Source organism: Idiotropiscis lumnitzeri, chromosome 5 (genome assembly GCF_059441095.1).
Source record: "Idiotropiscis lumnitzeri isolate Australia: NSW breed Sydney's pygmy pipehorse chromosome 5, RoL_Ilum_1.0, whole genome shotgun sequence".
Lineage (NCBI taxonomy): Eukaryota > Metazoa > Chordata > Actinopteri > Syngnathiformes > Syngnathidae > Idiotropiscis > Idiotropiscis lumnitzeri.
The window spans coordinates 10,481,616-10,508,601 of NC_142395.1; the positions used below are offsets into that span (position 1 = coordinate 10,481,616).

The 26,986-nt window shown below is 41.1% G+C and overlaps 3 protein-coding genes across 15 annotated transcripts in view; 2 read left to right on the forward strand and 1 right to left on the reverse strand.

Moving 5' to 3' along the window:
- The window catches only part of csnk1g1 (casein kinase 1, gamma 1), a 28,463-nt gene extending 23,070 nt beyond the window's left edge, over positions 1-5,393 (forward strand). For 4 of the 8 annotated variants that reach the window (XM_088295572.1, XM_088295574.1, XM_088295575.1 and 1 more), the window contains 2 exons: positions 825-848; positions 2,065-5,393. In XM_088295572.1, the coding sequence (XP_088151698.1) occupies positions 825-848; positions 2,065-2,119 (79 nt within the window). In that variant the 3' untranslated portion in view covers positions 2,120-5,393. The remainder of the gene's footprint in view (positions 1-824; positions 849-2,064) is intronic. The other 4 variants (XM_088295576.1, XM_088295573.1, XM_088295579.1 and 1 more) reach the window with 1 other exon arrangement.
- A 752-nt stretch (positions 5,394-6,145) lies between these two features.
- On the forward strand, positions 6,146-7,473 carry LOC148336883 (small ribosomal subunit protein eS17-like). Its single transcript, XM_088295580.1, has 5 exons — positions 6,146-6,233; positions 6,618-6,769; positions 7,027-7,132; positions 7,205-7,270; positions 7,345-7,473. Exons 1-5 carry the CDS (start codon positions 6,231-6,233, stop codon positions 7,420-7,422), a joined length of 405 nt encoding a protein of 134 aa, XP_088151706.1. The 5' UTR covers positions 6,146-6,230; the 3' UTR covers positions 7,423-7,473.
- A 3,643-nt stretch (positions 7,474-11,116) lies between these two features.
- On the reverse strand, positions 11,117-26,361 carry LOC148336884 (cytoplasmic polyadenylation element-binding protein 1-like). 6 transcript variants are annotated; one of them, XM_088296546.1, is made up of 12 exons: positions 26,204-26,361; positions 25,855-26,026; positions 21,873-22,085; positions 20,482-20,711; positions 18,234-18,486; positions 18,053-18,166; positions 17,131-17,220; positions 15,034-15,170; positions 14,308-14,506; positions 12,676-12,770; positions 12,533-12,613; positions 11,117-12,439 (listed from the first exon to the last, which is right to left on the reverse strand). In XM_088296546.1, the coding sequence occupies exons 1-12, from the start codon at positions 26,216-26,218 to the stop codon at positions 12,329-12,331; spliced, it is 1,710 nt and encodes a 569-aa protein (XP_088152672.1). In that variant the 5' UTR covers positions 26,219-26,361; the 3' UTR covers positions 11,117-12,328. The 6 variants fall into 6 exon arrangements, with proteins under 6 accessions (XP_088152672.1, XP_088152670.1, XP_088152671.1 ...); XM_088296544.1 differs by having other exon boundaries at positions 17,116-17,220; XM_088296545.1 differs by having other exon boundaries at positions 17,131-17,232.
- Between the last annotated feature and the right edge of the window lie 625 nt (positions 26,362-26,986).

Genomic DNA, 26,986 nt, shown 5'->3' on the forward strand with positions numbered 1-26,986 from the left:
TGATCTGTAACTCAGACACATAATTGCAAGCGTTTTTCCTTTTCTTCCTTTTTTCCTGTTGACTCTCATAATCTCACAAGTCCCACACTGTGCTTGAGTGCCAGTACTTTTCAACATTCCTGCACTGGATGTTTCTCTGTATGATGGAGTCAATCAGACTTCATGGTCAATAATAGACCCATTTTTCACAAAGCGCATTTAGCATAGCCTTGGCATTCCACCAAAATGTACAGAGATGGGGGATTGCAAAGGACTCTAAATAGCGGATTATTTCATCACGGGAGTGGTCCAAAAGCATTTTCAGAACAACGTTTTGGGTTTTCATGATGAATTCATGGTAGAATGGTAGAAACTGAATTAATGTAGATGTAGTGTGAAATCAGTCACTTTTCTATCAACAGTTCAGATTTGAAATGTGTCGCATCATGTCAGCAAGACACAGCGTTACCTGCTAGTAAATTCAAATCGACAAGAAGAGGAACCGTATGTGTGTGCGTGATGGCGTTTTGACGTCTTCTCATTTCATCCACTATTCGCCAACCTTTGCACTGCAATGTGTCTCGCGCCACTGTTGAGGTATCACATAAATTCTGGAGGTGCTGAATACAATTCGGGAACGTGAACTTCGTGAGACTGCAGCCAAACCGGAACTAGTAACTGGTCTAGTTCCTTGTACATTTCCCCCCTCAAACCTCCCCACTGTGCTTGTCTGTTAATGTGTGTGCGTGTGTGTGTGTTGCACGTGCTCTGTCCTCCTCATCTTGTTCTGACTATATTAATCTTTCTTTCTTTTGTCTTTACACTCTTTGTTCTCTCTTCTGTAGCTGCGTGAAAATGCTCAACCTGTGGTGAGTCCCTCTCTGCTCGTCCACCTCAGCCTCATGGGACAGGGAGTGGATCAGCCTAGGCTGGGCACAAGCCGCTCGTTGGCTTTTGAATCACAAACAAACTCATTACAACACCTGACATGTGGCCAATATTTAAAGCATCAGATGACGTGGTCCTGTTTTGTAATTCTTAGCTCCACATTGAAGGAGTTCTAACTTTTAGTTACATAATATTTAGAGAATATTCATTCTTGAGAGGATCCGGTCATGTCATAGTCTACAGCTTTGTTGTCTTTGTGTGTTATTTATTGAAGCACTGGCTCATCATGTCTTGGCTCTTTGTGTGCACTCCACCACATTCTTTCCCTTGGACAAATTTTGCAGTTTCTTTTTTTATTTGTTGTTGTCTTCAGTGGTTAACGTTAGCTTTCTAAGGGAGTTTGAAGCAATTGGGCTAAAGTAAGCGTTGCAATTTTCAACAAACACCATGTGGACAAAAGTATTGCATCATTCCATGCCAGTGCTCTCCAAAAATCTGAAAATTGTAATCAGGCAGATTTTAATTGAATGAAACGTTGCCTACTTGTTAATAGTGATGGTGGCATACTCATTGAAAAGTTGAATATTTAAGGTATGGATACATTGACTCATTGCTGCTCAACAAAAACAAAAAAAAAACCTCAAACTTTTTGCCAAAAATGTCAAAATTTAGCAGATCATAACTCCTAAAAACCTTCCTCTGATTGGGCTCAAATTTTAGATTTAGTGTTGTGCCATCACTATCAACAAGTACGCCAAGTTTCATTGTAATTAAAATGGACTCGGTTAAACTGACCTGGTGCTTTGGCCTGAAATGACCCGGTGGTGCTTGAAACCGAACATTTGCCGTAGTTGGCTCCTCCTCTGCGGTTGTATCAGCCTCCAAAAAAAGCCTGTCGGAAAGGTGCGTGCTGGCTTTGAAGTCATGCATACACGCATGCCTTAATGGGACTTGCCTTGCATACTGCAAAATACTCATGCTGGATGGAACCGAGAAAAGTATCTGGCCCGGCGCAACATTAGAAATCAGCCGTCCTAAAATGAGGATGTAAGATTGAGGGGAAACAGATGGTTCTTACTTAACAACTGATTGATGGATTAAGCGTCGTTTTTGTCCATCTCCTGAACACAAATAAGCGCCCTGCTAGTGTCGCGTCGTTTGCCTAAATGTTAGTTGACTGTGTGTGTCTGTCCGCAGGTGCTGCTGCTTCTTCAAGCGAAAACGGAAGAAGAATACACCGCGACACAAATGATGGTCTCCGAGCAGCCCGAAACGCTCTGGATCAGTTGATTGTGCTGGCAAAAATCAGTGAGGTTCCGTTCAGAATTCAAGCGCAGGAAAAGGAGAGCTCTTGATGCCGCCGTTTTCTGAAAGGACCAGTGAAATGGTTTTGGGACGCTTTTGGCATTTGCTGGCAATCATTTTATATTTTTTTTCCATCCAGGATTTGCGGGATAACATTTTGTTGGAACTTTTGCAAAGCATAATTGTGCTCAAGATGCATTTTTCTCCTTTTGCCTATTTTCATTTCCCCGTCGCTAACTCTTTGTGATGAAAAATCCCTCTTTGGGTATTCCTGACGTGGGACTGAATGTAAAGCATGACACATGAGGAGCCAAGAGCCTAAGCCGCTTGCATTCGCTCCTGCACTTTCTGCCTCCAAAGAGGTGAGCCGCTGGACCAGAGAGCACAGGAGACCCCCTACACACACACACACACACACACACGCACGCGTACCCTCCTGCAATGTGCTCTCAGAGGAGAATCTCTGCTCCGGCTCCGATCTCAAGTCCCTCTCTCGACACACTACAACCCTCCAGACTCTTGTCCTGTTTTGTGAACACTTTTGGAGTTGGGCTGGAAGAAGAAGCTATTTATGATATTTATCTCTTGGTTGCCACCAGTTTTCTTACTAATTGTCCCAACATACACGCTGAATGTATGAACCGAAAAGTAAGTGAATTAGGAGCATTTATGTTGTTTGTCCTGTGCATGGGAAGGATCGAGACCAACGTGAAAGGTGAGACCAAAACTAATGTGGAGCGGTCATGTGATGTGATGTGATGATGGACTCTGCACCGGTAGTTGCTTTGGAGCTTCTCGACACTACTGTTGTCTGCCTTAACCCCAAACAACCACCTCACTTGACTGGTGTCAAGATGGCCTCCTGATCTTAATGGTTGTTCCATTTGCAGCAGTTTTGAGGGGTTAAGTGATTTATATGTAGAAGAAAAATGTAAAAAAAAAAAAAAAAAAAAAAAAGAGCCCAAAGTTGTGGACTGTGAGTGACTGATGGATTCCAGCCTGACGCCCGCCCCCACACTGCAAAGCAATGCTCAATGATTCCGACTGTTGTCAATATGGAGAAAGATTGTATCCGCATCATTTGTGTTTTGACGTCGTGTCACGGAGGGCTGCCTTGAAACAATATCCTCAGTACGTCACCTTGCCTATCCTCCTAACACAGTTTTTATGTTTTATGCCATGTCTTGCTAATGTGAAAATTTTTAAATGCAATTGTTTTTTTGTTTTTTGTTTTTCAATCCAAATAGCCATGGCTTTATGAGTAAGGAAAGGGTAGCAACATGTGAAAAAAAGCTTGAGATCATGACTGCACTACTACATTTGTTGACCCCAGCGTTGTGCGCCTCCTTTATTCATTCTTGAATTGTGTGCTTGACATTCAGCGGGTGCCCGGCTTCCCTGAGGTGCGGGGAATACATGTTCATTTGTCACCGACTCTTTTTGTTTGTGTGCGTGTGCGCGTCTTCGCCGTGTCCCGCCCCTGTCCACCTCTGCATGTACACGTGAATCCACTGTCACTGGAGGCCCCGGTGCGGTGGTAAGTGGACCTGCCTTTGAATACAATGTTGTAGATGTCGCTAACTATCTCACTGAGTCCATAATGCTTGTTGTGTGTATTTACACTGTATAGCTTTTGGTTTGTCCTTAGCCCTCGCCACTCACGTGAGGCCTAAGTTGTGTTATTGAAAGTACTTGAATATGAGCATCGACGGGACCTTTTCTGAAAGTTGAGGTCATCGTTGTAATAGTAGCTGAGGGAAAATGAGTTATTTGAATGACAGGTATTGCTTACTTTGGGACAAGATTGTGACGTCGGTCGGACTGGGAGGGGGTCATCGTGAGATGGTCAGCTGCAAACTCTTTTGACCTCTGACTCCAATAATGCCACAGTGGCACCAGGCAGGGCCTCGTCATTTTGCCTCCCTGAGGAAAGTTGAACGTGTTCCTGTTAGTGAGGTGCATATCTGGACTAAAGCCTTTCATGTTGTTTTGTTTTGTCTCGTTTCCCCTGAATTCTGGATCTCCCCGAGTGCCATTCCTTGAGACTACTACAAGTCCATGCCTTTGTCCTGTGCCAGGAAAGTGGAATGTTTTTGTTCATTTTTCTTTTACCATCGACAGTGTGTCCACCGTCATTTAAAAACATTTTTTTTTTTTTAAAAAGCGCATGGAGGCTGAATTCAGTTACCAGGCGGTGTTGGATGAGAGTGAGGAAAAGTGTAGTCGCATCTCCAGAAGTATGCTTTCTTTGCTGCTGTCTCTTCCTTTGAGGGTGTCGCAGCACTTGACAGCCTTTTTATTTCTTTGCATTTGTGGGCCTCCTGCAGTGCGACTGTATGGTTAGTATGTGCTCGGCTTATCCAGGGAAGACAGCGCCCTGTCTCCCGCGGAACACGTCTATTGTCGGCTCTGTGAGACGTTATGGCTTCCAGTCATCTATATGAACATGAGAAACAAAAGACATTCCATTTTACTTTCCAACAACTTCTAGAGCTCATCCTGTTTTGTTGCGTCGGACTTCAAATTGTGTGTGACAGCCGGAGCTGTTGTGTCAAACATGCATAAAACAAAGCTAAGGACGGGTCAAGTGGGTATGAATGGCTTCGTACTTTTTGGGTTCTCTGGCACTTTTCCTCGTTGCTGTACTGTAGAATTGTCTTGGACTTACTGTATTTTTTTTTTCCTTTGAAGAAGAGGAAGACATTTACTGCAATGTTGTGACGCTTATTTGAGAACTGTAAATTGTACAGACTTCGCAGTTGTAGTCTTGGTTCTTTCTGTTGGGATTCCATATAAAAGCTGTATTCAATTTTTTTTCCCCCGCCTTTCAAACTGTGGAAAATCTAGTTGTACAGCTCCAAGAGTTTATTCTCCCCTCGACACAATTTTCCCACCAGAGCTATGATTAAGAGAAATCTTAAAACTGTAAATAAGTATTATTGTGTTGAAATATGAATGTCACTTCAAAATGTACTTTGAGTTAGTCAAGGGCTTCAAGAGTGAAGGACCCGAGTTTCCTACTTTTATTGTTTCAGATTTTTAATTTGCTGAAAAAGCATCAGAGCCTTTTTTTTTTTTTAATTAATCGCCTGTTCTTCCCTTCCTTGGATTCATGTTAAACTATTTGTCCCACATGAAAAATCACTTTTTATTCCCTCCACGCCTAAAGGGAAGTCCAGTTTGCACCCTTTTTATGTAAAATAAAAGATTTCTCCACCTTTTGTTTGTTTTGTTGTTGTTTTGGGTTGTGCGAGTGCATTATACAAGAACTTTTAAATTGCTTCTGAATTGATGTGCTTCTGTTTCAACAATTGATTGTCCATTTTGAATTCATTATTTTAAGTGAATTAATTTCATAGGGTGGGCGGCACGACGGTGGACTGGTTAACACGTCTGCCTCACAGTTCATAGGTGCAGGGTTCGATTCTGGCTCTGGACTTCCTGTCTGGCATTTGCATGTTCTCCACGTGCCTGGGTGGGTTTTTTTACTCCGGTCCAGCCCACCATCATGGATGGATTTAATTATTTCGGGTTATTTTCACCATGTGGGAACAAACCTATGGTCCCTTCAACCTTTAGCTAGGGGGAGGGTGTTCATGCTTTATGCTTTTGGATGAAAGCGAATTTAACCACTGAGTAAATAGAACAAATCTAACATCACATTTTTTTTTATTTATTGTAAGGAGGCTTTGGTGACACTCGTATAAAGGATTACATATACATTGCAAACCACTGAAAACATACCAATCTTAATACATTTTCAAATTGTTTGGAGACTGTGGTTACTGTACTATTTGTGTGAAAATATAATTTCCATAACATAATACCAATTCATCATTTTAGTAGTTACAACCAAATTATATTGCGCATTAAATTTGTGCCAAGCTATTTAAACGGCATATTTCTTGGAATTAGACATGGAGCCATTTACTGCTGTGATCACATTTGACCGCAGGAGGGCAGTATTTTTTCAGCGAGTGGCGTCCATATTGCGACTCGTCCACCATAAACTTCCGGTTTAAAGTTGAGCACGTCCTCTTTTACCGGCCTGAATTAACATGGTGGGTATTTTTGTACACTGGTAACTGAGAACCTGTTACAATCTTTCTCCATCATCACCTTCTGAGTGCTCACTCAACGGCGAAAAGTGTCGTTCACCACACAAACGACTCCAATAATTCCACTTCATGTTACATTTCTGGTGTACAACAGACAGCGATGGAGGAAGAATAAAATGTAACTTGAATGGGCTCGTAGGGAAGCTTGAGTCGCGACTAAGTTAAATTTCTCTCAGTGGTTTAGTGCAAACACCGAGTTGCGTACTTAGTAAGGCAGACTTTATTCGGTATCGGGTGAAACAATTGTCCATCGTAGAGGACGTGTGCGTGTCTCTGTGCTTTGCAGTACTAGCTAATGACAAGGTTTTGTATTTTGGGTGTCATCAGGGACGAGTCAGGACGAAGACGGTCAAGAAGGCCGCCAGGGTCATCATTGAGAAGTACTACACTCGTCTGGGAAATGACTTCCACACCAACAAGCGGTTGTGTGAGGAGATCGCCATCATCCCAAGCAAACCTCTTCGCAACAAAATCGCTGGGTGAGTTTGGCGGGGCCAAATCTACAACGCGTAAAATTGATTGAACAAAACTCTTCTGAGCGTTTGTATTTCGGCGGGGGGGGGGGACTATGCATTTGGTACTACTAAAAGTTTCTGTGTCTCAGTCTCCTAATTACCTCAGGTCCAGCACTTGCATTGTTTGTCTTCACCAGACTTTGTTTGCCATTTAATGGGCCATGTTCGGCCCCATTTCATATGAATCGTTTTGTTCAATCGTATAGTTGTTTATGTTGCAGTTACGTGACACACTTGATGAAGCGCATCCAGCGCGGTCCAGTGAGGGGCATCTCCATCAAACTGCAGGAGGAGGAGAGGGAGAGGCGGGACAACTATGTGCCCGAGGTCCAACTTTTAATCTTTGTTCCTTCAACTTGATAGTAGCAAAAGTCTCTAAATGTGTGTATCCTCCTGCAGATCTCAGCTCTGGACCAGGAGATCATTGAGGTGGACCCAGAGACCAAAGACATGCTCAAGTTGATGGTAAGTGCTCGCACACAAATTGTCCGCAGTTGAATCGACTGAAATGTTCACATACTGCATTGTCTTCTTTGCAGGACTTTGGTAACATCTCCAAGCTTCAAGTGACTCAGCCCGTTATTGGCATGAACTTCAAAACCCCACGAGGATTGTAGAGACTTGTAACTTTTTTTTGCTAATAAAGACAAGTCATTGTTGGTTGACAATCACCTGTGGTTCTTTTCTATATGGTGCTGGCAACTGTTAGATTGTCCAAATCCTGTTGCGGAAATCTCTCAATGACCTCTCGCTGTCGCTCTCTTTCTCTTGCTCTCTTTCTCTCTCGCTGTCTCTGTCGATATATTCGTGTGTGTATATATATATATATATATATATATATATGTGTATATATAAATAATATATGTATATATTTACATATATATATATGTGTGTGTGTGTGTATATATATATATATATACACGTATATGTATATATATATATACACACATATATATATATGTATTTATATATGTATATACGTATATATATATATATACACACACTAACAGTTGATACTAGAAGAAATGGATAACAGTGACAGCCTCATGTTGAGCCGAAAGCTAACAAATAATATATTCTAATGCGTTTTTAAAGTGGGCAGAGGAGTGGTGTTCAGAACAATAAGTTCCATTTTCATTTCATCTGCCCAGATGTGTGATAGCATACTGCAAACAAGCCTTGAGATGTTTCTTCATGTATGGCTTCTTCTATACAATATGCACATAGAGACATTTACTTGTGGCTTCCACACCTGGACGAGTGATGTAACAATCCTTTTATGAACCTACAATGGCTGCATAGTTTTGTCCATCTCTATGCTACTCCTGAGGCCTTCTGACAGCTCCTTGGACTTCATGATTGACATCTGCTGACAAACATGGGATGACTGCAGACAGGGGACTATTGGGCACAATTTATAGAGCATAATCAAGCCTATACGATTCACAGGTGAGATACCGATAAATGCAGGCTTGTGACGCTGATGCAAGATTTTATAACATGCAATAATTTTAGACTCAAAATAACTAGTGCAATGGTGCAACTTTTTGCAACAATACAATACAGCAGAGATATTCAATTAAAAGTCACAGAGGTCCACGACTAAAATTTCTTCAAATTACAAGGTCCGAACCAAAGTCCAACTTCCCTTAATGTCTAGCCTATGTTCACATTTTTATATGGTTTCAATATTTAGTCATTTTCAACAGAGCACACTTATACACTAAATATTTAGCAATGTTCCCATTAAACACATATGCCAGTCAAAAAAATATAAGGGGTTTATTTCACATTCAAGAAAATGTGGCTCCAGGAACTGAAGGGTGCCACTTCCAGAAAAAAAACAGTAAAATATCTCCTGCAGAAATATATAAAGTGATAAGCATTGAGTTAACATCTTTTACATTTTTTTCTTAAATCAAAGTTATCAGCCTAAAAAAAACCGAAGTCAACATGTTCAGTACAAAATCTATAAAAATGGCTGTCCTCATGAAAAACTAATTCGTAGACACCGCCTTTTCTTTTGAATATTTTTTTAACTTCTCTTAATGAGAAAAATGAGTTTGTGACTGCCCTGCCAGTGATTTAAATCTGGGTTGGAACGGAGTCGGGGCCATTGGGATTTGCTAGATTATTTCACACATCTGGGTTTTATGTTTTCCTTTAAATCATGTTTGTGCAACCGCATTTAAGCACTCCTTCACAACTTCCCCATCACTGAATGTTTTCGTTCACTTTTAGTGAACATTCGTTTGCAAGCCGCTGGGCTGTAAACGAAAATGTAAAAATATGTTATACTGCACTCGAAGTTCGAGGTTTTTGCGTGCGCTCACCCCAAACTTCAGCGGATAACTTTGCACAAAAGGGCAGTCCTTTGTTTCGTAGTGGCGCTTCGCAATGTTGCGACGGTTTTGGAGCATATGATGCACACTGGTTTTGAATCGGCTGCTGCCAGAACGAAACTAAATTTCTCCGTCCATTCAGTTAAAACAACACGTATCGACCCTGCTAACTTTTGAGCAAGGCATACCGTCAGCAGCACTCTCTTCCGGTCTGCTGCGCAATTGGCAGTGGATCGTAAACAAAAGATTTGATTGGCTCAAATCAGTGACGTCATTTCCGTATTAACTAGAATTGCAGCGTCAACGTTTGCGAATGCGCCCTGAAAAAGAATTATCATAGAAAGGTCAATGGTCCGGTCTGAACCATCTGTCGGTCCGGATTCGGACCGCGGTCCGCCATTTGGTGATGGCTGCAATACAGACTTATGCAATCCATCTAAAGCAGTGCTTCTCAATTATTTCCTGTCACCCCCCCCATACCAAGAAGAAACCGATTCGTGCCCCCACCAATTTCTTTCTCTTTGTATATTGATGTTAGATGGTCAATAAAATATAACTTAAAGCTAAATTGATAGAAAATATAATTTTGAGAACTATTATTGTGAGGATCTCGAAACTCAGTACTCTGTTGTGCAAATATTGACGAGATGAAAAATATTTACCGTTTTTTGTAACTAACATTAACAAACCAAACACAGTTATTAATACGTACATAATATAGAAAAGACAAAAAGATTATCCAGGGGGATTTTAAACAAAAATTATATATAAATAAAGCAACAGTTTTAACATGTTTACGATACGTTTTTTATTTTTTTATGGTTACTATACGTTTGACATCGAACCTCTTCGTCGTGATATCGTCAGCCTCTTACTTTATGTTTAGCTACGTAATGTTTGCAATACATTTCTGTTCATATCAGCTGGCTCTCCACCCAAACGCGATTAGCAAGTTTAGCGCCTCCTTGCTCGCCTCCTCATTTAGAACGCAACTTGTTAGTGGTGTCGTTTACTTGACATCGCGTAGCTTGTTGCTGCTGATGTGCGCGGACTTACATATAGTTCAAATAAAGTCCATTCTGCTGCGGCGCAAGATAGCTTGGCGCAGAGCATTTAAGTAGCCGCGAAATAAATCACTTCCGGGACAACGCTAACGCTTTTTTTTTTATCAGGACTGCGTGACCTACAGCGTGAACAAGGGGCACAAACAGCTTTGCCGAGCTCAAACTCGCGTTGTCTGAGATCGCCTTTTTCGGTCCCAAAACGATGCATCGTTCAGCCCTAGTACGGCGGGGAGAATTCTAAAAAGCATGTTCCCCGGGTCCGGGAGCGCCCCACTATTTGAGAATCACTGATCTAAAGTGAAGACCGCTTACGAATAAAAACAGTGATTGTTTCATTTACTTTTATGCAAACAGGTGAAACATTTCCATTGTTGTGATGAGGCATTGAGTATTGCTCATGGGAATTAATATTTCGGCAAACCACTATATATGCATGTATGTTTTTTTTTTTTTCAAATTTAAGTCATTTGCTTTATTTGAACCACATCCACCTCAGCCATGAAAAATGCATCTTAGGATAACTTTACATATTAAAAATTAAGATCCATCCATTTTGTGGACCGCTTTATCATCACTAACTTATTATTTGGATGTGGTCTTTTTCTTAATTGCAATACAAAGTATTGCATGGGGATTGTATTGGCCGATACTCAAAATCATGCAAAAATTGGGATTGCTGTAAAAAATTAAATTTGTGTTCCATTTTGACTTGTCATAGACAAACTCATAGCATTGACATTTTAACCTTACATTTGCAAAACAGCCCAACAAATGACTACCACAAGTTCTACAGGAAATCCATAATTTCCTTTGGCGGTCAAGTCAAATCGGATGAATTTTGACTATTCATCCAAGAGAATGTTCGTTTATTTGTATGGCCTTCCAATAATTGTCCACACTGAATCTTAATGCTTAAACACCTTTATTGTGCCCAATCTGAACATACTCCACAACTGTAAGCAGCAAACTTGGCAGACCACAATGAGGTAGACTTTGCAAACTGTAAAAAGCAGCTAGGTGGAAGGAAATTAATATTGAGAGGAACGACAGTCTTTGGCACACAGCTTATGCAATCACATCCAACCGCAAAAGGAAGGCAGACTAGGCTTACAAAGTGTGTCTTGGGAGTCTACTCAAGGTCTGGGTGGACTATTTGATCAACAAAGTGGAAGTTCCAACATTCAACAGGAGGTAAGCAGCTCCATCACAACCGCATCCTCCTACCAATGTACTAAGGTGATTAAAACCACTGCCACCTCTCCACAAGTGAAAATTAAAAAAGTGCAAAAAAAAAAACATTCAAGGTTTTTTGATTCAAACAATGGATGACCAGTTTAAGCAGTATGCAGCACTACTGGAACCCACATTTAATAATACAACTGCAACAAAGCGAGTTAGGTGGGATATCCAAACTGTGCCCATCATGTTGAAATCTGGCAGGGCAAATTAAAAAGCGGTCGGGGTGGTTAGAAAAACAAAAAAATGTACTGGATTGGGGGAAATAAAAAAGTGTTTTCTCCAAAACAGCCACCAGGTAGAATTCTGTTCAAATTTCTCATGTCATGACTTAAAACCGTTGTGTGTACAAATTAGTAAAAAACTGCGTAAAAGTCTGAAATGCGACTGGTTAAATGAAGCCCAACATTCAACTCCCAAAGTAAGAAACACCAGTTGGCTTGTGCTGGGGGCAGGGAAAAAAAAAAGAAAACAAAAAAAAAAAAAAACACGCCAACTGGGGGGGAAACTAAAAATTTAAAGGCACTGTATGGCGTTTGCCAATGAACGGCAATGAGACTTGCGTGACTGCTCTTCACTATGCAACATGTAAACCAAAGAAAAAAAAAAAGGGGGGGAGAGAAGGCATTTTCCTCCACTTCCAAACCTTCATCTGATTCAATTGTTTGAGAAAATGCTGGAAAAGTGAACGGTCCCTTGTCTCTCCTAACAAGGTCAGGGTGCATAGTACCAACTGTGAACAGCAAAAATAGAGCAAGTGCAAAAAGTGAACATTTCCAACAGTGATACCCCCAGTGCTCCGCCCTTCACACAGACGGCCATCCGGCCGACTCATGCTCTGCAGCCTGGCCCCTTGGGGGGGCGCTGACTCTGGGCCCCTCCTAGCTGGAGTCTTTGTTCTTCTGGTTGCGCATGAGAGGCCTGTGGTTGCTCAGGATGTCCATGGAATGCTGCCAGTGCCAGCACGAGCGGCAGTAGTACTTGAAGCACGCCTGCATGCATACACACGATATTTTCAGCTGGGGTATTCCAATATCACTTTGATGAGCACTAAACCAATGCTTTTATTTTGGAAGAAAGCTGACCTGGTCTCTGCAGAAGAAAGGCCCGGCTTGGCGGAGGCAAACTTGACACATTGAGTCTTCCAGATAGGGATCAATCTGGACCTGAAGGGAAAAAAAGCGTTTGGATGTGACTTTGACCAAATTTGGCAGACCGTTTGTGGTACCTTCTTAGTAAACTTGGGGCTTTTGATCTCCACGAAGGCTGCGCACACTGCCTTCAGGTAACTTCGTTGATTGTTAAAAGTCACACGTCCAGAGCCTGTGTACAACACAACAACACAAACTTCAAAGACAAGATTTGTCCCTTTGCATTAAACCTACAAATGACGACTCAGAGTTTGACTTCATTGACTACCGAACAGCAGGTCTAAATAAAAGCCAAGCCTGCAGCGTGTCATGCAGGAGGCTGTAGCAGGACACAAGGTGCAGTTATGCATCTCCGGCACTATACAGCCAGAACTATTTTGTGTCAATTGTAGTTACTTTTAAAGTGGGTAGGCTCCCGCATTTGGCCATGTAGGCAGACCCCAAAGGCGCCATAGAATCAGGGGTCTGCGGAAAAACGCATTTATGTGTGAGAAACCGAAAAACACCTTGAACATACATTTTACATTGACTTAAAATTAAGGATATTGCATTTATGAATTTGGGTGACAACTTAACTAAAAATGAGACAATTTATTTTATTATTTTAAGTGTATGTATACAATATGGTACAATAGAAATTTCTTGCCTCCGGCGCCACATTAAATGTTTGAGCAGACTCAACCAATGCGTTATAGAACGGCATCTGATCATGCAGTCCATCCTTTGTTCAAAGGTTTTAGATGACAAAAATGCTCAGCTTATTATAGCAAAGGAGGAAAAAATAAAAGGAAACATTTTGGGTCATGAAAGAAAATGAAACTACATTAGACTTTTACAAAACTATAATTACAGTGAAAATGTCAATTTTTGCAAGGAGAAGTGGAAAACAAAAACAACCCTGGTCACAATCCATTTAACTCCCAAAACTCCTTTCAAGTTCTCCACGTCATAGATGTAACAGTTTTTAAATGAAACCTACACACAAATGCATCGAAATCTGTATTTAGATAGTCTCTTCATGTTGAAAAGGCAGCAATGCAGCTTTCGCAGTGAAGGTTATTGATTATATAGCATTTGTATGCGTCATACAAGTCTTGCAAGCCTGTGACGCTTGTGAAAAAGTCTAAATGCGTCTCCCCCCCCCCCTCCTCCCCAAACATTCATGAGCGTATAATCAAACTCAGCTGTAAATTCACCATCAAAGCGTGAGGAAAAAGCACTTCGGAATACATTTTTGCATAAATTGTCAAAAACCACCAAATCGAAGTCTGCTTAAATTTGTGCAGTGATACAATTGGTCTCATTTTTAATAAATGGAGAGCGGAAAAGATTAATTGTTAATTTTATAACTGGCCCCACCTCATTTGGCAGCAATAACCTCGACAAAAAGTTTCCATGTACTTCAAGATCAGAATAGCCTGAAGAATTTTCGACCATTCCTCTTGACAAAATTTGTAGTTGCATGAGATTCCTGGGATGATTTGTTAATAGCTCAAGGCCGTACAATCTGATTTTGTTGATTAGACCACATCTTGACCATTTACGCAGAAAATGAATTCTTAAGTGTTCACATACTTATTTGTCCCACTGTGCATACACTGACACTCAATTGATTTGAAATTCACTTTTCTTCCATTTTCATCAAGACGGAAAATAGCTCTTCATTTTGGCAGGATAGAGGAATTAAGAACATGGATGTTTGGTCTTACCTATGGGATATTTGTGTTTGTCTGTGTCAATGCCGGCATACATGACGCCTCCAAACAGATCGTTCATGATGCTTGCCAGCGCTTCTGCATTAAGCATGCCATGCAGTGCACCCACAAACACAGTCTTGCTGGGGTCCAAACGCTGAGCAGGGGAGCGCACGTAGTTGCTGTCCGAGATGACCCAGGGAATAACTTGCACCTGGAGTCACAACATTTGGCAGTCATTTTTAAAAAGCTACACAGCCTTTACAAGAAGCTTCACTCCCCAGTTGGTCATTCAAATGCAAGGCAACAATTCATCCGTCACAACATTAGGTATGCCTGCATGATCAAATGAAATCAGAACAACTTCATTGCCCCATGCTCAGTGCCATTTGTTTTTCACACTTTCTCCAGTAAAGATGTGCCCTCACCACATTTCATCCTTGAGGATTATGAGCGGGAAGTGCATCTAAATTTATCCTTTCCAGACGGGACAAGTCCTACTCTGCCTTTGATTGGCTAGTGTCTGTTAATTTCACTTACACCAATGGCGGATTCACTATTTAAACCATATATTGTGGAGACACTTGCATATTGGGCATGCATTGTTACAAAATACCTTGTGCCGGAATTTAAGAACAGCACTAGAGCACTGTAAAGCAATGTTAACTGTGTTTTTGCTCCAGAAATAACAGTGGTCCTAAAAGATAGCAAAATACTGAAAATTGTCAAGTTTGTACTCACATCCTTGCAACGCATTCTTCGACTAGACATTTTGAAGTAGTACTCCCTGTTATCCTCTGGGTGATACGGGTCCTGAGAGCAGGCGTGGAGCAAAGCCCGCACAGATTTCTCATTCTCAAAAACCAGGTAGACGTAGCCTACAAGAAAAACAAACCATTAGTCCACGTCAACGCAGAAGACCATTTAGAACTAGTGTCAAACTCAAGGCATGGGGGCGAGATCAGGCCCGCCACATATTTTATGTGGCCTGCGAAAGCAAACGAAGTATGTCAACTTTTGACGCGTGCTAAAATATGTAGCAAAATTTTAAATTGTCAAATAATATTGATATATTGCAAGCATTATCTTGTTATAACTGTAACTTAAAGTTCACAGCTTAGTAAGACCACTGATTCTGATTTGCAAAGAAAAGAAAGAAAAAAAGGTCGTCGCCTTGTCATATGATGCACCCAATCCAAGGTTACAGCCCCACCTGTGATCTATCAATTAGTGGGCATGTATAAAAAGAACCAACCTTCAAATGAACTACAACTAGACCTCTGACAGCGAGTCCAAGATTCACCCTCAGACCAAAGTGTTATCAAGAGCATGAAGGCCATATCCACTGCCGAGGTGGCTGAACAATTAATTTGTTGCGTCTTGCACGTAATAAAATTAGATTAAACATTTGTTTACATCGTCATAACGACCCTACAATGTGGCCCGTGACAAAAATGAGTTTGACACCCTTGTTTTAAGAAGGTACATATCACAATGGCAATAGATTCAAGAACACTTATGCAACAATTTACCTTTGTACAAACTGCAATTCTTGTGACATCAACAGTTACAGGTTTGTTTTGCCATGTAGAACAGATGACATTTGACAAACCTTGTTCAACCAATTAAATGAGATTAGCTAGAACACCAGTGAACTGAATAACAGATGGGAAGTAAAGCACAAATAACTCTGTACTGTACTTGAGTAGACCCCCCTTCAATACTTTCAAGTATTCAAACGCCAGTATATGTACATTTTCAAAATGGGGTAATAACGTTTTTAATACATGACATTGATTAAAATGCATTGATCTAGAAGAAAAAACTGCCCTGGCAGTTTCCGGACTCTGCCAATCACATGAGGCATTGCATGCGGTCACCTGCTAACTTGAGGCGGCATTAGTCGACGAACTCACGTTTATTAACAACAAACAGTGTGTTTGTCCATGTGTGACATTGAAGGAGAAAGATCTTATACGCGGTCTAACTAACTGAGTTATGCCTTCATCAACTGGGAAATACCAGTACTCAAAGTAACAGAACAGATTTGCCTAAGCCCTCATTGGCGTCACAAAAATAAAACACAAGTTTGTTGCAGTATGCAACATGTTATTCCGCAAAAAAGAAAAGAATGCATGTTCCTCCTAATATTCACAAATATTTTTTTCTTTGTACCTTACATTAATGTATACTAGTGAAGAAAAGCAAAATGTTTTAGATTAAGGTTAAATTAAACCAAAATTACCGTTAATGATTAGTCGACTACCAAAATAATCATTTGTGGCATGCCTTATGCACATTAGGTTTAAAACTGAGTTTTTTAATTTTGTATTGACCAGTTAGATTTTTTCATAGTTGCTTTGACCCCTTATTAAAAGGTTAAGCATGTAAAAATAAAATTACTTAAATCCAGAGCACTTTATTCGGGTCCTTATCTTCAATATGTATCGATAGACCAATAGAAATACATGGCGATATATTCAGAGTCCTACAGCACAGTGCCCCCTCCATCGCCTCAGAAAGCGTCTAATTACAATTTGCATTGAGCAGCACATTTAAAATACAGCATTTTAATTCTTTAAATGAGTACTTTCACAGAATTTGCATTTCTACTCAAGTACAGAATGTCAGTATTTTCCCTCTCTCAAAAAAAATAAAATCCCAAATGAAAATGAGAATTTGTTATTGTCCTGTCCACCACGTTGCATCCAAGACTCATTCACTTACTCATCAACTCACTAGCAAGCCCATGTGTCCACCATAGTGCAACCCTAAAACCAGTAAAGAGGTCAAATAAAAAATGGCCTACCCACTTGTCATTACCTTTGGCCACATTACCTTTAGGAGGACAGCGAGGGTGCTTTCCATCCTTACCAGGCCACTCCACAGTCAGAGGGCCATAGCCACTGAAGGTGTTGATCAGTCCAGCTAGAAACAAGGCTGGATAATAAGGACACTTGTGGCAAACTCCTTAGAATTAAGATCAGCAATAAAAGTTCCAGAATGTGGTTGAAATGCCTAATGTGGTCAATAAAAAGCCTATTGAAACAACCAGAATCAAATTGCACTGCATTCACAAAGCTTGGGCGCAAACTACAGAGTTGTGAAATTATGTTTCTAAAATGTCAATTGCTTTAACTTGTAGCAAACAAAGTGCACAACATCTGTATTGCACCAACTTCTTTAATTAAACATATTTAGACATCTTTGGACAATTCCATAAACACTGCAAAAAGTCCCAATTGTAATTTTACATTTAAGACCTACTGCTACTGAGCTTGAAATAGAGTGGTCATCAGTACGGTCAATAATGGCCATCTCGGCAGGGTATGAAACATCCGTTATTAGACTCCGTTATTAGACTCTCTTGCTCACTCTCTGCAAAAAAAAAAAGTTTGCACCAAAGAAACATCTCAGCTTTAGTGTGCCGCTAATGCCCGCAGGTGTTGACAATTTTATTTTTGAGACTAGAATCCTGGTTAAATGAAAGCCATTTTAAACTTTATGATAAACTGTGGCCTTTCAGGAGTTAAAACACTAATTGTCCTTTTAATTTAAAGCGACCCAAAACTTTGGACATGTTATTTGCCTTTTTGTTTATTCGTCCAAGGCAGTCTCCATTGACAGAGTGTGGTGTAAACAGAAGTGTCCCAGCATAACAAATATGATTTTAAAATGATTAGTTTTGAGGCAGAAATGTGTCAATCAAACCAAGTAACTAAAACTAATTTAACACCCATCCATGCATGCTAACAGTTACCTTCTGTGATGTCCCAGGGCACACCACCAAGAAAGACCTTGCAGGAGTAGAGGGGATCCTTGTTGTTTCTGGGAGGCAGCTGACCACTCCAGGTGAAGGTAGCTTCATTCACAGCTTAGAGCAAAGACAGAAAAGGTTCTTGCAATTCATAGTTTCCACAACCTGTTTTACGTATGCTTACCTGCAGCCTGTCTATGCAGGCGCGCTTCTCTCTCAATGCTAAATGTTTCATCCGTTTGGTCCAGCATGTCCACACCGGGCCACGGAGAGCCAGTGCGCCAGCGTCGAGAAAGAGCAGAAGAGGCCGGGCTGGCGCTGGATGGCGGGGTGAGAGGAGAGCTTGCGTCCTGGGGGTCCAGACGGGAGCCCAGCCGCAGCAGATCCTTTTGAATGTTTGATGCGTAAGAGAGGGGAGGCGAAATCCGCAGGGAGGACTGAAGGAAAAGAGATCATAGCCATTTTTTCCCAAACATATACTAATCATCTGCATTTTATTTCAATTTGTGTAAAGATACTCATCAAGTGGAAGGCATTGGTAAAGGACAAAGTTCATTTGGGCTTTATGGAATTGCTTGGACAAACTGCAACAATACTGAGCCAAGTCTGTAAAAGGTGCAGTCTAAAATGTCTTGTGTGAGGTCTGCAACAAGTTCACAAAAAAAAGGGCCGTTTTACAGATTTTGCCCCTTTCTGACCAAAAACAACAAACCCCTTTAGTCTTATCAGATTATCCTGGGGTCTGAAGTGCGTTGAGTGAATTTGAGCCGGTTGTCAGCCTCACCTTAAACATGGTCAATATTTATGCCCCACAATAACACACAAAAAAGAACACTATTAAAATTAAGTGCCGTGACAGAATAAGGAAACGGCCATAAACAAACATGTTCTACCTGATGTCATTATCGTGTAGCGGTGAAGTAGCTCCCAAACTTTAGTCATGTACCCCAAAACCTTTTTGTCAGACCATGACTACTCACTCATTTGTGCTTATTTTGAAGTAGAATTTAACTGATTAACAAATGGAAAACCATTTTTTTAAGTACCAAACTATTTAATTCGCAACCCCAATTTGAATACGTTGTTTTGAAAATAAATCTACATAAACCAACTATCAGAAACAATACACCGAGCACAATACAAACCCACTACAGAAGTTTGATTTTCAGTCATCTGAACTTTAATCAGACACTTGAGTTGACATGCAGCAGCTGTGATAGTGGAGCGGCTGTGCCACAGGTTTAAGTGTCACTGAGGAAACGAGTTTTAGCGCTCCAATACCATTTTATTTGATTGCTTACAAAATGACAGAATATTTACCTATCTTGGAAATAACATGATTAAATGTTTGCACGTACCCCTGCAATGGGCTCGTATACCCTTTGGGGCACGCATACTCTTTGTTGGGAAACAGTCGTAGTAGGTTCCCGGGACAAGCACTTCCAAATTAAGAGTTTTCTTGCCATCTTACAACGCGACCACTAGCTCTCTTCAGAAACATGGGTGTTTTGGAATGTCTCGAACTTTTCAACATTGAAAGAACCATAACAGAACGAAAAAAAACCCTACGTGGGCGCACAGACCAAGGTTATTTTAGCTCACGAAAAAAATAAACTTGGAAAACATTGTGAACGAAATAAAAACACAAAATATTTAACATTGATGAAACCATTTGGAATTTATTTTAAATGAATTTATTTCGATATTAGTGCACGGCCGTTCACAGCAAAAAGGTCATTCATCTCGGAGTTGTGTGTCGCACATAAGCGACGTCATCAAGCAGCAGTCAATAAAAGCCAGCAGATGACGTCACTCCTCTGAGACGAGTTTGCGTGCGGTTTTGGCTCAAAAGGCTCCCCTGGTTTTGCCATTTAACTCCGCCTGAACCGCACCTCGAGGTTAAATAATTACAAAAAAATATATATTGTTTCATATATAAAAATAATATATATACAAAAAAGTAGTCCACTGTACTGGGTTTAATACTTCAATTCAAGCCAAAAATCCACTTTAGAAGTTGGCAATTTAACTGGCAAACAAGGCATCCTAGCATCATCTAATTAGAGCTGTGATGAAGCCAACTTCAGAAGCAGTATTATACACTGCTCTTAATGAAATTTAAAGTCTGAACTGTACCCTGTATTGTCAAAATGTTTTAAAACATTTGATTTTTTTTTTTACTATACAACGGTGTTCTTCCTAATTTTGCACACAAGTAAAACAATTAAAAAAATAAATACTTGCAAACATTTGCAGCTATGTGAGATACGGGCTTTAAGATCGGTGCACACCACATGACCAAAACTACGAAAAGTATTTTCTCTTCTCTCTTGTGTGAGGTCTGTAACAGATCATCTTTTAAGAGTTAGAAAAATAAAATCCTGTGTGCAATAGACCCAACTTGTGAACTATACAAGTGTGGCTCCACATACCAGCACATCACAGAGGTGGTCAGAACCAGAGCTGAAGCCACTCGTCTCAGAGTCTTCAGGGCTGCTGGAGCGCGAGTCCAAAAAGCAGCTCGAGTCCAAACGGTTGGCCATGCGACCCATGGCAGGGAACTTCTCCAGGAAGTCTGCGGTCATGCTCATGGACTCTGAGGGTAGGTAGGCTGGTGGCTTTCCAAGGATGCCGCTCAAAGGAGTGTTCAGGATGCTCAGCACTGGAGAAGTACATGAAGAAAAGGACACCTGAGCACTTATTTTGGGTCTTTCTCCACTATACACTTTCGTGACAACTTGTTTTTGGCAGCAATCCCAGGAAAGAAGTACACAAATTTGGTTACGCCCTTTTCCTGTCCTGCGGAAAGGCTGTCCAATAGTGGTCTACCAAGCAACGCCATGGCTCCTATCCTAATTTGGTGTGGGCGAATGACACAGCAAGTAAAGAGACGGAAGGCTCACCCTGCATTTGGTCTGAGCATAGCATAAGGCTAGTTGCAGGTGGGTCTGGGCAGAAATGCCAACTCTACAAAGAGCGACTGGTGCCACCACGGGGTCTCGGAAGGTGCCGCAGTTAAAGAGATCTACTGGAAGGGCCTGGCGCATTGCCAGAGTCAACGCCGCGGCCACCCAGTGGTGAGCCTGACAAAAGGTACACCCAGCGGGCACACATTTTACATCTGTCTTCCTTGGGGCGTGCTTCTTCCGCACTATGAATTCAAATTTAGCACTGACATTCTCAAAATCCAAACTATTCCAGCAAAACTGAAATTTATCCGAGTTTCACTTGATTCATGCTTATTGATGGCCAACCCATTTAAGTTTAAACCAACAGAGCATTTCTTCATATCGCGGCCATGTTGCCAATTGCAATGTTAGCTCCTTGATGTGAGGGGAGGGGTACAAGCACTGTCCCATTTTGTCAGCCCAGTTTTAACCTTGATACGTAGTTATGTCGGAATGAGCAGTGATGCCATTTCAGCAGTACAAGCGGGTCAATTGTAGTTGTAAGTCAGTGGAAGACATTTAATGTTCTGTCCCCAGGTTCAAACCAGTGATGTATGAAATTTGTCGGTAAACCAGTTGAAATTGTGCATAGTCTGAAAGGTAATCCAATTGCAAGTTGTAAAAACAATAGCTCACTGATTAAGTTAACAGATATATAATGCTTCCTGGATTGTTTGTGACCAGAGAAGAGGCAAAGCAAAAGTGCCACATCATCCTGTGATGCTACAGTTTGTGGCGACACTTCTGCCCTTCCTATCCCTATCACATCTCAGCAAATGTTAAGTTCAACACCAAATCTACTCCATGTACTTAAGTGTCTGGTTTCGGCTGGGAGCCCACTGTAAGATGGAAAACAAAGCTTGTACAGTACTTACTTGAGGGTGAGCTGGTCTGAACCTGGGAGGGTGAGGAGAGTGACTCAGTCTCATGGCTGCTCCAAGGTCTGTCCCAGCCAGACAAACGGAGAGACTGGAGGCCCAGGCCCAAGTCAGCCACACTTGGCGGGACCCGGGACGGCTGCATGTCAGGCATGCCATCACAGTTGGCGAAGAGCATCCTCCTGCTGCCCACCGCAGCCAGGTCAGACTCTTTACAGGTTGAGATTCGGGTGACAGAAAAAGAAGGGAGAGAGTGTTAGAGAGCCACGAGAATCCCCTCACAGCCACAGCAGAGCGCACCGACCGTTTTCAGCCCTACCCTGGATGACGAGGGAGCTAACCTGCTGCCTCTGCGCCCCGTGCGTGTGCCATGCATCTCCATCTGCATGACTGACCCACCTAGCAGCATGTGACATGGCTGCTGATGCACTCACACTCCCATAATAATGACATCAGCCACCCCCACCTCGCTGCCACCTTTGGAAAGAAAAAAACCGCTGGAGCTAAGGGGTGGTTGCTTGGTACCCTCTTCTCTGGTGGAAAAGGAAGTATCAGGCAGCGGAGGACCATCGATGTTGCTGCGGCTACCGCTGACTCTCTAGCCCGTTCCCTGAGCCAGCTGATCAAGGCAGCGAGGGAGGGGGAGGCAGCTCAGGCACGCAAGCATCATGACTCAGCAAGCTTAAAAGTATTCAGACTTGAAGGCGGCTCAAAAAGAAGAGATGTTCCAAATCAGACAACTTAAATTCTCCCAGGTTGTTCTTTCACAATGCAAACAAAAAAATAGTTGACTACAAGACAGCAGCTGACTGATCAGCTGTTTAAAGAAGAAAGAAAGGGAAACATCACAGCAATGTGCAACAGCTCCTCCCTTTTTGCTCTCTGGAGGGAATCCAAACACCAGCTCCAGCCCTGATTCAGCAACTGCCAAGCGCAGCTTTGACTCTGGAGTCACTATACTTTTGTTCATTGGTGTTTAATAAATAGTTTGAGGATTCTCAAAGAACAACGCAAAGCCTTTAACTGCAACTAGTCGCAGAAGCATATTGTCCATGGAAATGATACACTCCAGGAAGAGAAATTGTGTTGATGCAAAAACTTAGCAAATCTTACATTTGGTACCCCAAAAATAGTGATGCAATGCTGTTAAACTAGTAATGCAGCATGAATCAGCTTTTCACATATGATCTGTTGATGCCATGATGACCAGAAGCTTAATTATTAGCCAAGTTGCGACATGCTTTCATTTAAAAAAATAAATGAATAAGTTATGACTTTATATTAACTTGAACTAAACAGACACCAACCAGTACCTTTCGTCTGAAATTAATTCTAATAACTGTAACTAAACTGAACAAATTTTCCAGGGTTTCCAACTTTTACGTCCAAGTATTTATTTTACAAAACTTCTAAGAACACCAAAATGTCATATGGGAATAGTAAAATGACATCTCACTTCTTCACAAGGCTGATAGACTCAAAAGTAACAGAACGGCTGAAGGCAGCAAATAACATTTAGCCGCTAAACAGACAAGGTCTACAAAACAAAATCTAATTAAATTCTTCCCATCCAGACATACGACTGACGCGTACGTTCGCGTCTGCCGCGTCAATTGGGGTGGACATGCCCCTCATTGACAAGCCCTGGAGACTTTTTTTTTTTTTTTTTAAACTCACTGCTTTTCGGCTCCGGTTCGGGAGAGTCAACCCGGTAGCAATTTCTTGGTGAGCTTTCAAAGTTTGGCTTTGAAAAATCCACCATGTGACCCTAGTGAGGCTATCTATGCGTTGCCGAAAATGAATGGATGGACATTCTTTGAAAAAAAAAAATAAATAAAAAAAAAATAAAAAATATCAGAGGAACAAAGCTCAAAGTGTGGTCACCATGGACACAACTTTCGGATGAGTGACGGAGTGCCAGCCCTAGATTTCCCTTTGTGAAAAAAAAAGTAAATCTTACGCATCTGTTTTAAAATCTAATAACGACCTACGAACAATTAACCTTAAAAAAAAAGCCTGTCAGAACGCACTCCGTTTGCATATCTTGGTGACATTAAAGTAAACAAGACATCTCAGAAACAGCATACAAGCTGCTCATTTCCCCATTCTTGTTTAAGGCCCAATCCCAAATCTTGTCCCTTCCCCCTTGAAACGCATTCACAAGAACCAAGCAGAATCCCGATTTGCTGTGAACAGGGGTAGTGTCAAAGATAAGGGCCCGGCAGCAATAAGACAGACCTCGACCTTCTTAGACGACAAGAGTCCGGCTCCACGGCAACATGCAAAAACAATGGCGAGCAAAAAGAAAAAGCATATGAGCAAGTAATATTTATTGATTTTTATTGTGGTTGACACTCATTGGTCATGTTAGACGTTCTATACTTTGGTACCATTACGTGTTCTGAGTAAATAATAATAATAATAATAATAATAATAATAATAATCCCTTTATTAGTCCCACAATGGGGTAATTCGAGATTCGAACCCAGGCCTCCTGGGGAGACTGGGTCCTGAACGCGGCGCCTTAGACCACTTGGCCATCCTGGCCGGTAACAGCTCGCCATTTGCATGAACCAAATGAGCAAGACCGCCTGGTGACGAATTTTCATAATGACACTTGTTCTTATTGGCACCAACAGAGGCACAGCATCGGCGACAATAAAGGGATTTCTGATTGAGATTTTATTTGCCGTGATTTTAATTTGTTGGTAAATGTTTATGAAAGAGCTGTCTTAAATAGTGTCAGAGTGAATTAACAGAACACTGTGCTTCTGGATGCAGTGACAAATTGATCTGCATACTAATGATACGATGATAATGACAGTCCAACATCCTCGAAGTTGGAAGATGCGGAAAAAAATAAATTGCTGTCTGCTGCCGCTCCAAATTCCTAGGGGGATTTTTTTTAACACCGTCTTCATCTCCCCAAAGAAGAGTTACGGGGAAAGACCAAATATTTAGGGTTAAAAGGAAGGAATGGGATTAGGCTTTAAATCAGACATGGAAAGGCTAATTGTTTTGTGATGTTTTCAGACGTTGAAGCGGACCTCAAGAAAGACATCCACATATTTTCAGGCTGGTTGGTCTCATTAATTGCCAACACATTTACGATGACTTTGAATGCACAAATTGTAATCGGTCCCTGATTACAATCCCAAAACATGGCAGGCGGCAAGGAGGGCCACCATAGTGCTCATTACAGGAGGAGTTTTTTGAATTCCCTAGTTTTGTATTGATTCTTCCAAAACAAATTCATAAAATTGAAAATGCAAGATAATATAATTTTCCTGAGGAATAAAATGTTGCTTCCCGTTGAAAATGGACATTCCCAGTCGCATGAGCCCATTAATAGAATACCATTAGAATACGATTTTCCTTTCATAAACCGCCTGAAGAATGCGAAAAAAATCCATTGTTTAATTATAAAGAATTTAAGCATTTGTTTTAGTCAGTCATTTGACAAGGGCTGAATTTTCACGTTTTTTTCAAGCAAATTAAACATCTGAAGCTACTAAGCATTTATTCTGTATTTGATTAGTTTTTCTTCAGTGAATACTTATTTCCTCTAAAGTAACAATTGGTAGAATTACAAGGGTTTTTTTTTTTTTTACTTTAACTTCAGTTCCATTACTCTTAAGTTAAGAGTACTCTTGATAAGAAGTCTTAGCTAGTCTACCTTGCTAGAGTGTGAGAAATGATAACTCGAGGGTTAGTACTGGATATAGAGAATGGACAAAAATTCTTAAATCATTCAATTTGTTGGCATGGCCTATCAATTGGTTGAGAGAGTAAATACAATTTTAGCACAGTTAATTAAAGACGCCAATTATGTGTGTCGAATACAAAAAAATGCGCCTAAGTGGGATCAATTCACAAGTGTGACTCGAAGCGTTTCAACCTTTCGAGTGAAACGTCGAGAAGGCTTGTCAATTAAATGGCCGCACTATGAGAGCCGTTGTGACTGAAGAAGAGACGTTACCACACAGCAAGTCCGCCTTGCTCTTGGTATTGTTGGGAGTGGTGCACACGCCGGTCAGATCCAAAGCGTTGCCCAGCATGGTGTTCATTCTGCGGAAGATGTCCGCGTTGCTACAAGTCGACAAGGCCGGAGAGTTCGAGTTGGGGCTGGCGGGTCTGCGGGGGTCGTTTCTCTGTGCCGAACACAAACCATACCCTTCTTTCATGTCCAATTTCAAGACGACATCACGCTTTAACACTCAATGTCAATTTCCGCCAGAAAGGATAGAACACAAGCTCCCATAATAATGTAATGAAGACACTGGGGAGACACGTCAAATTGACATTTTCCATGTAGCTCGAACACTCACCAGAGAAAAGGCCATTGTGTCAACTGAGCTACTCCGAAAGAATCGAGAAGAACAAGAAAGTGTAATAAAAGGACATGTTTATGAAGAGGGCGACTTGCTAATTAGTGTCAATATGGTGAACCTGTGCGGCTCGTGACTAAGCTTCAAGCCTCAGGGGCCTCCGTCTGGTCACGTGATCGTCTTCAAACTCCCCGCCGCGCGAATCAAATCATGTTTACGCATCGAAACCGTGGGAAACTTTCGACTATTGAAAAAATGGATTTGAGATGTTTTTCTTTTAATCATAGAAAAGGCATTACCCTTTTCGTGTGAAAACGTGCGAAAACATTTGTCATTTTTAAACATCCACAGCTTACATATAAAATTGTGAACAAGGTTAAGTTTTACTATAAACAATATATACACCACCTGAAGGTTGCTGTTGTAAAGCAAAAAGGAGAAATGACAAGGGAAGACAAGAAATACATACATTGTAGACAAGAAATTATAAATACATTGTTGGCACTGATTTTCAGTGTCTTCAGTTTTTTATTTTTCAGTGCCTAATTGTTTTTTCTTGGATCGTTTCCTTTTTTATTTTTTATTTTTGGGTGAAGATTAGGTTTAATTTGAAGTACCATTTATTTCAATAACATCAATAATGAAATAATTTATTGTCAAATTGTGACGCTATATTTGAAAATTCTTCACCATTGGTCTCCCCCTGGTGCAGTTATTCTAAATATTTAGTAGGGACTAGGAGCATACAAAACACACACAGTGCCACAGCTTCTTTTGTTCGTG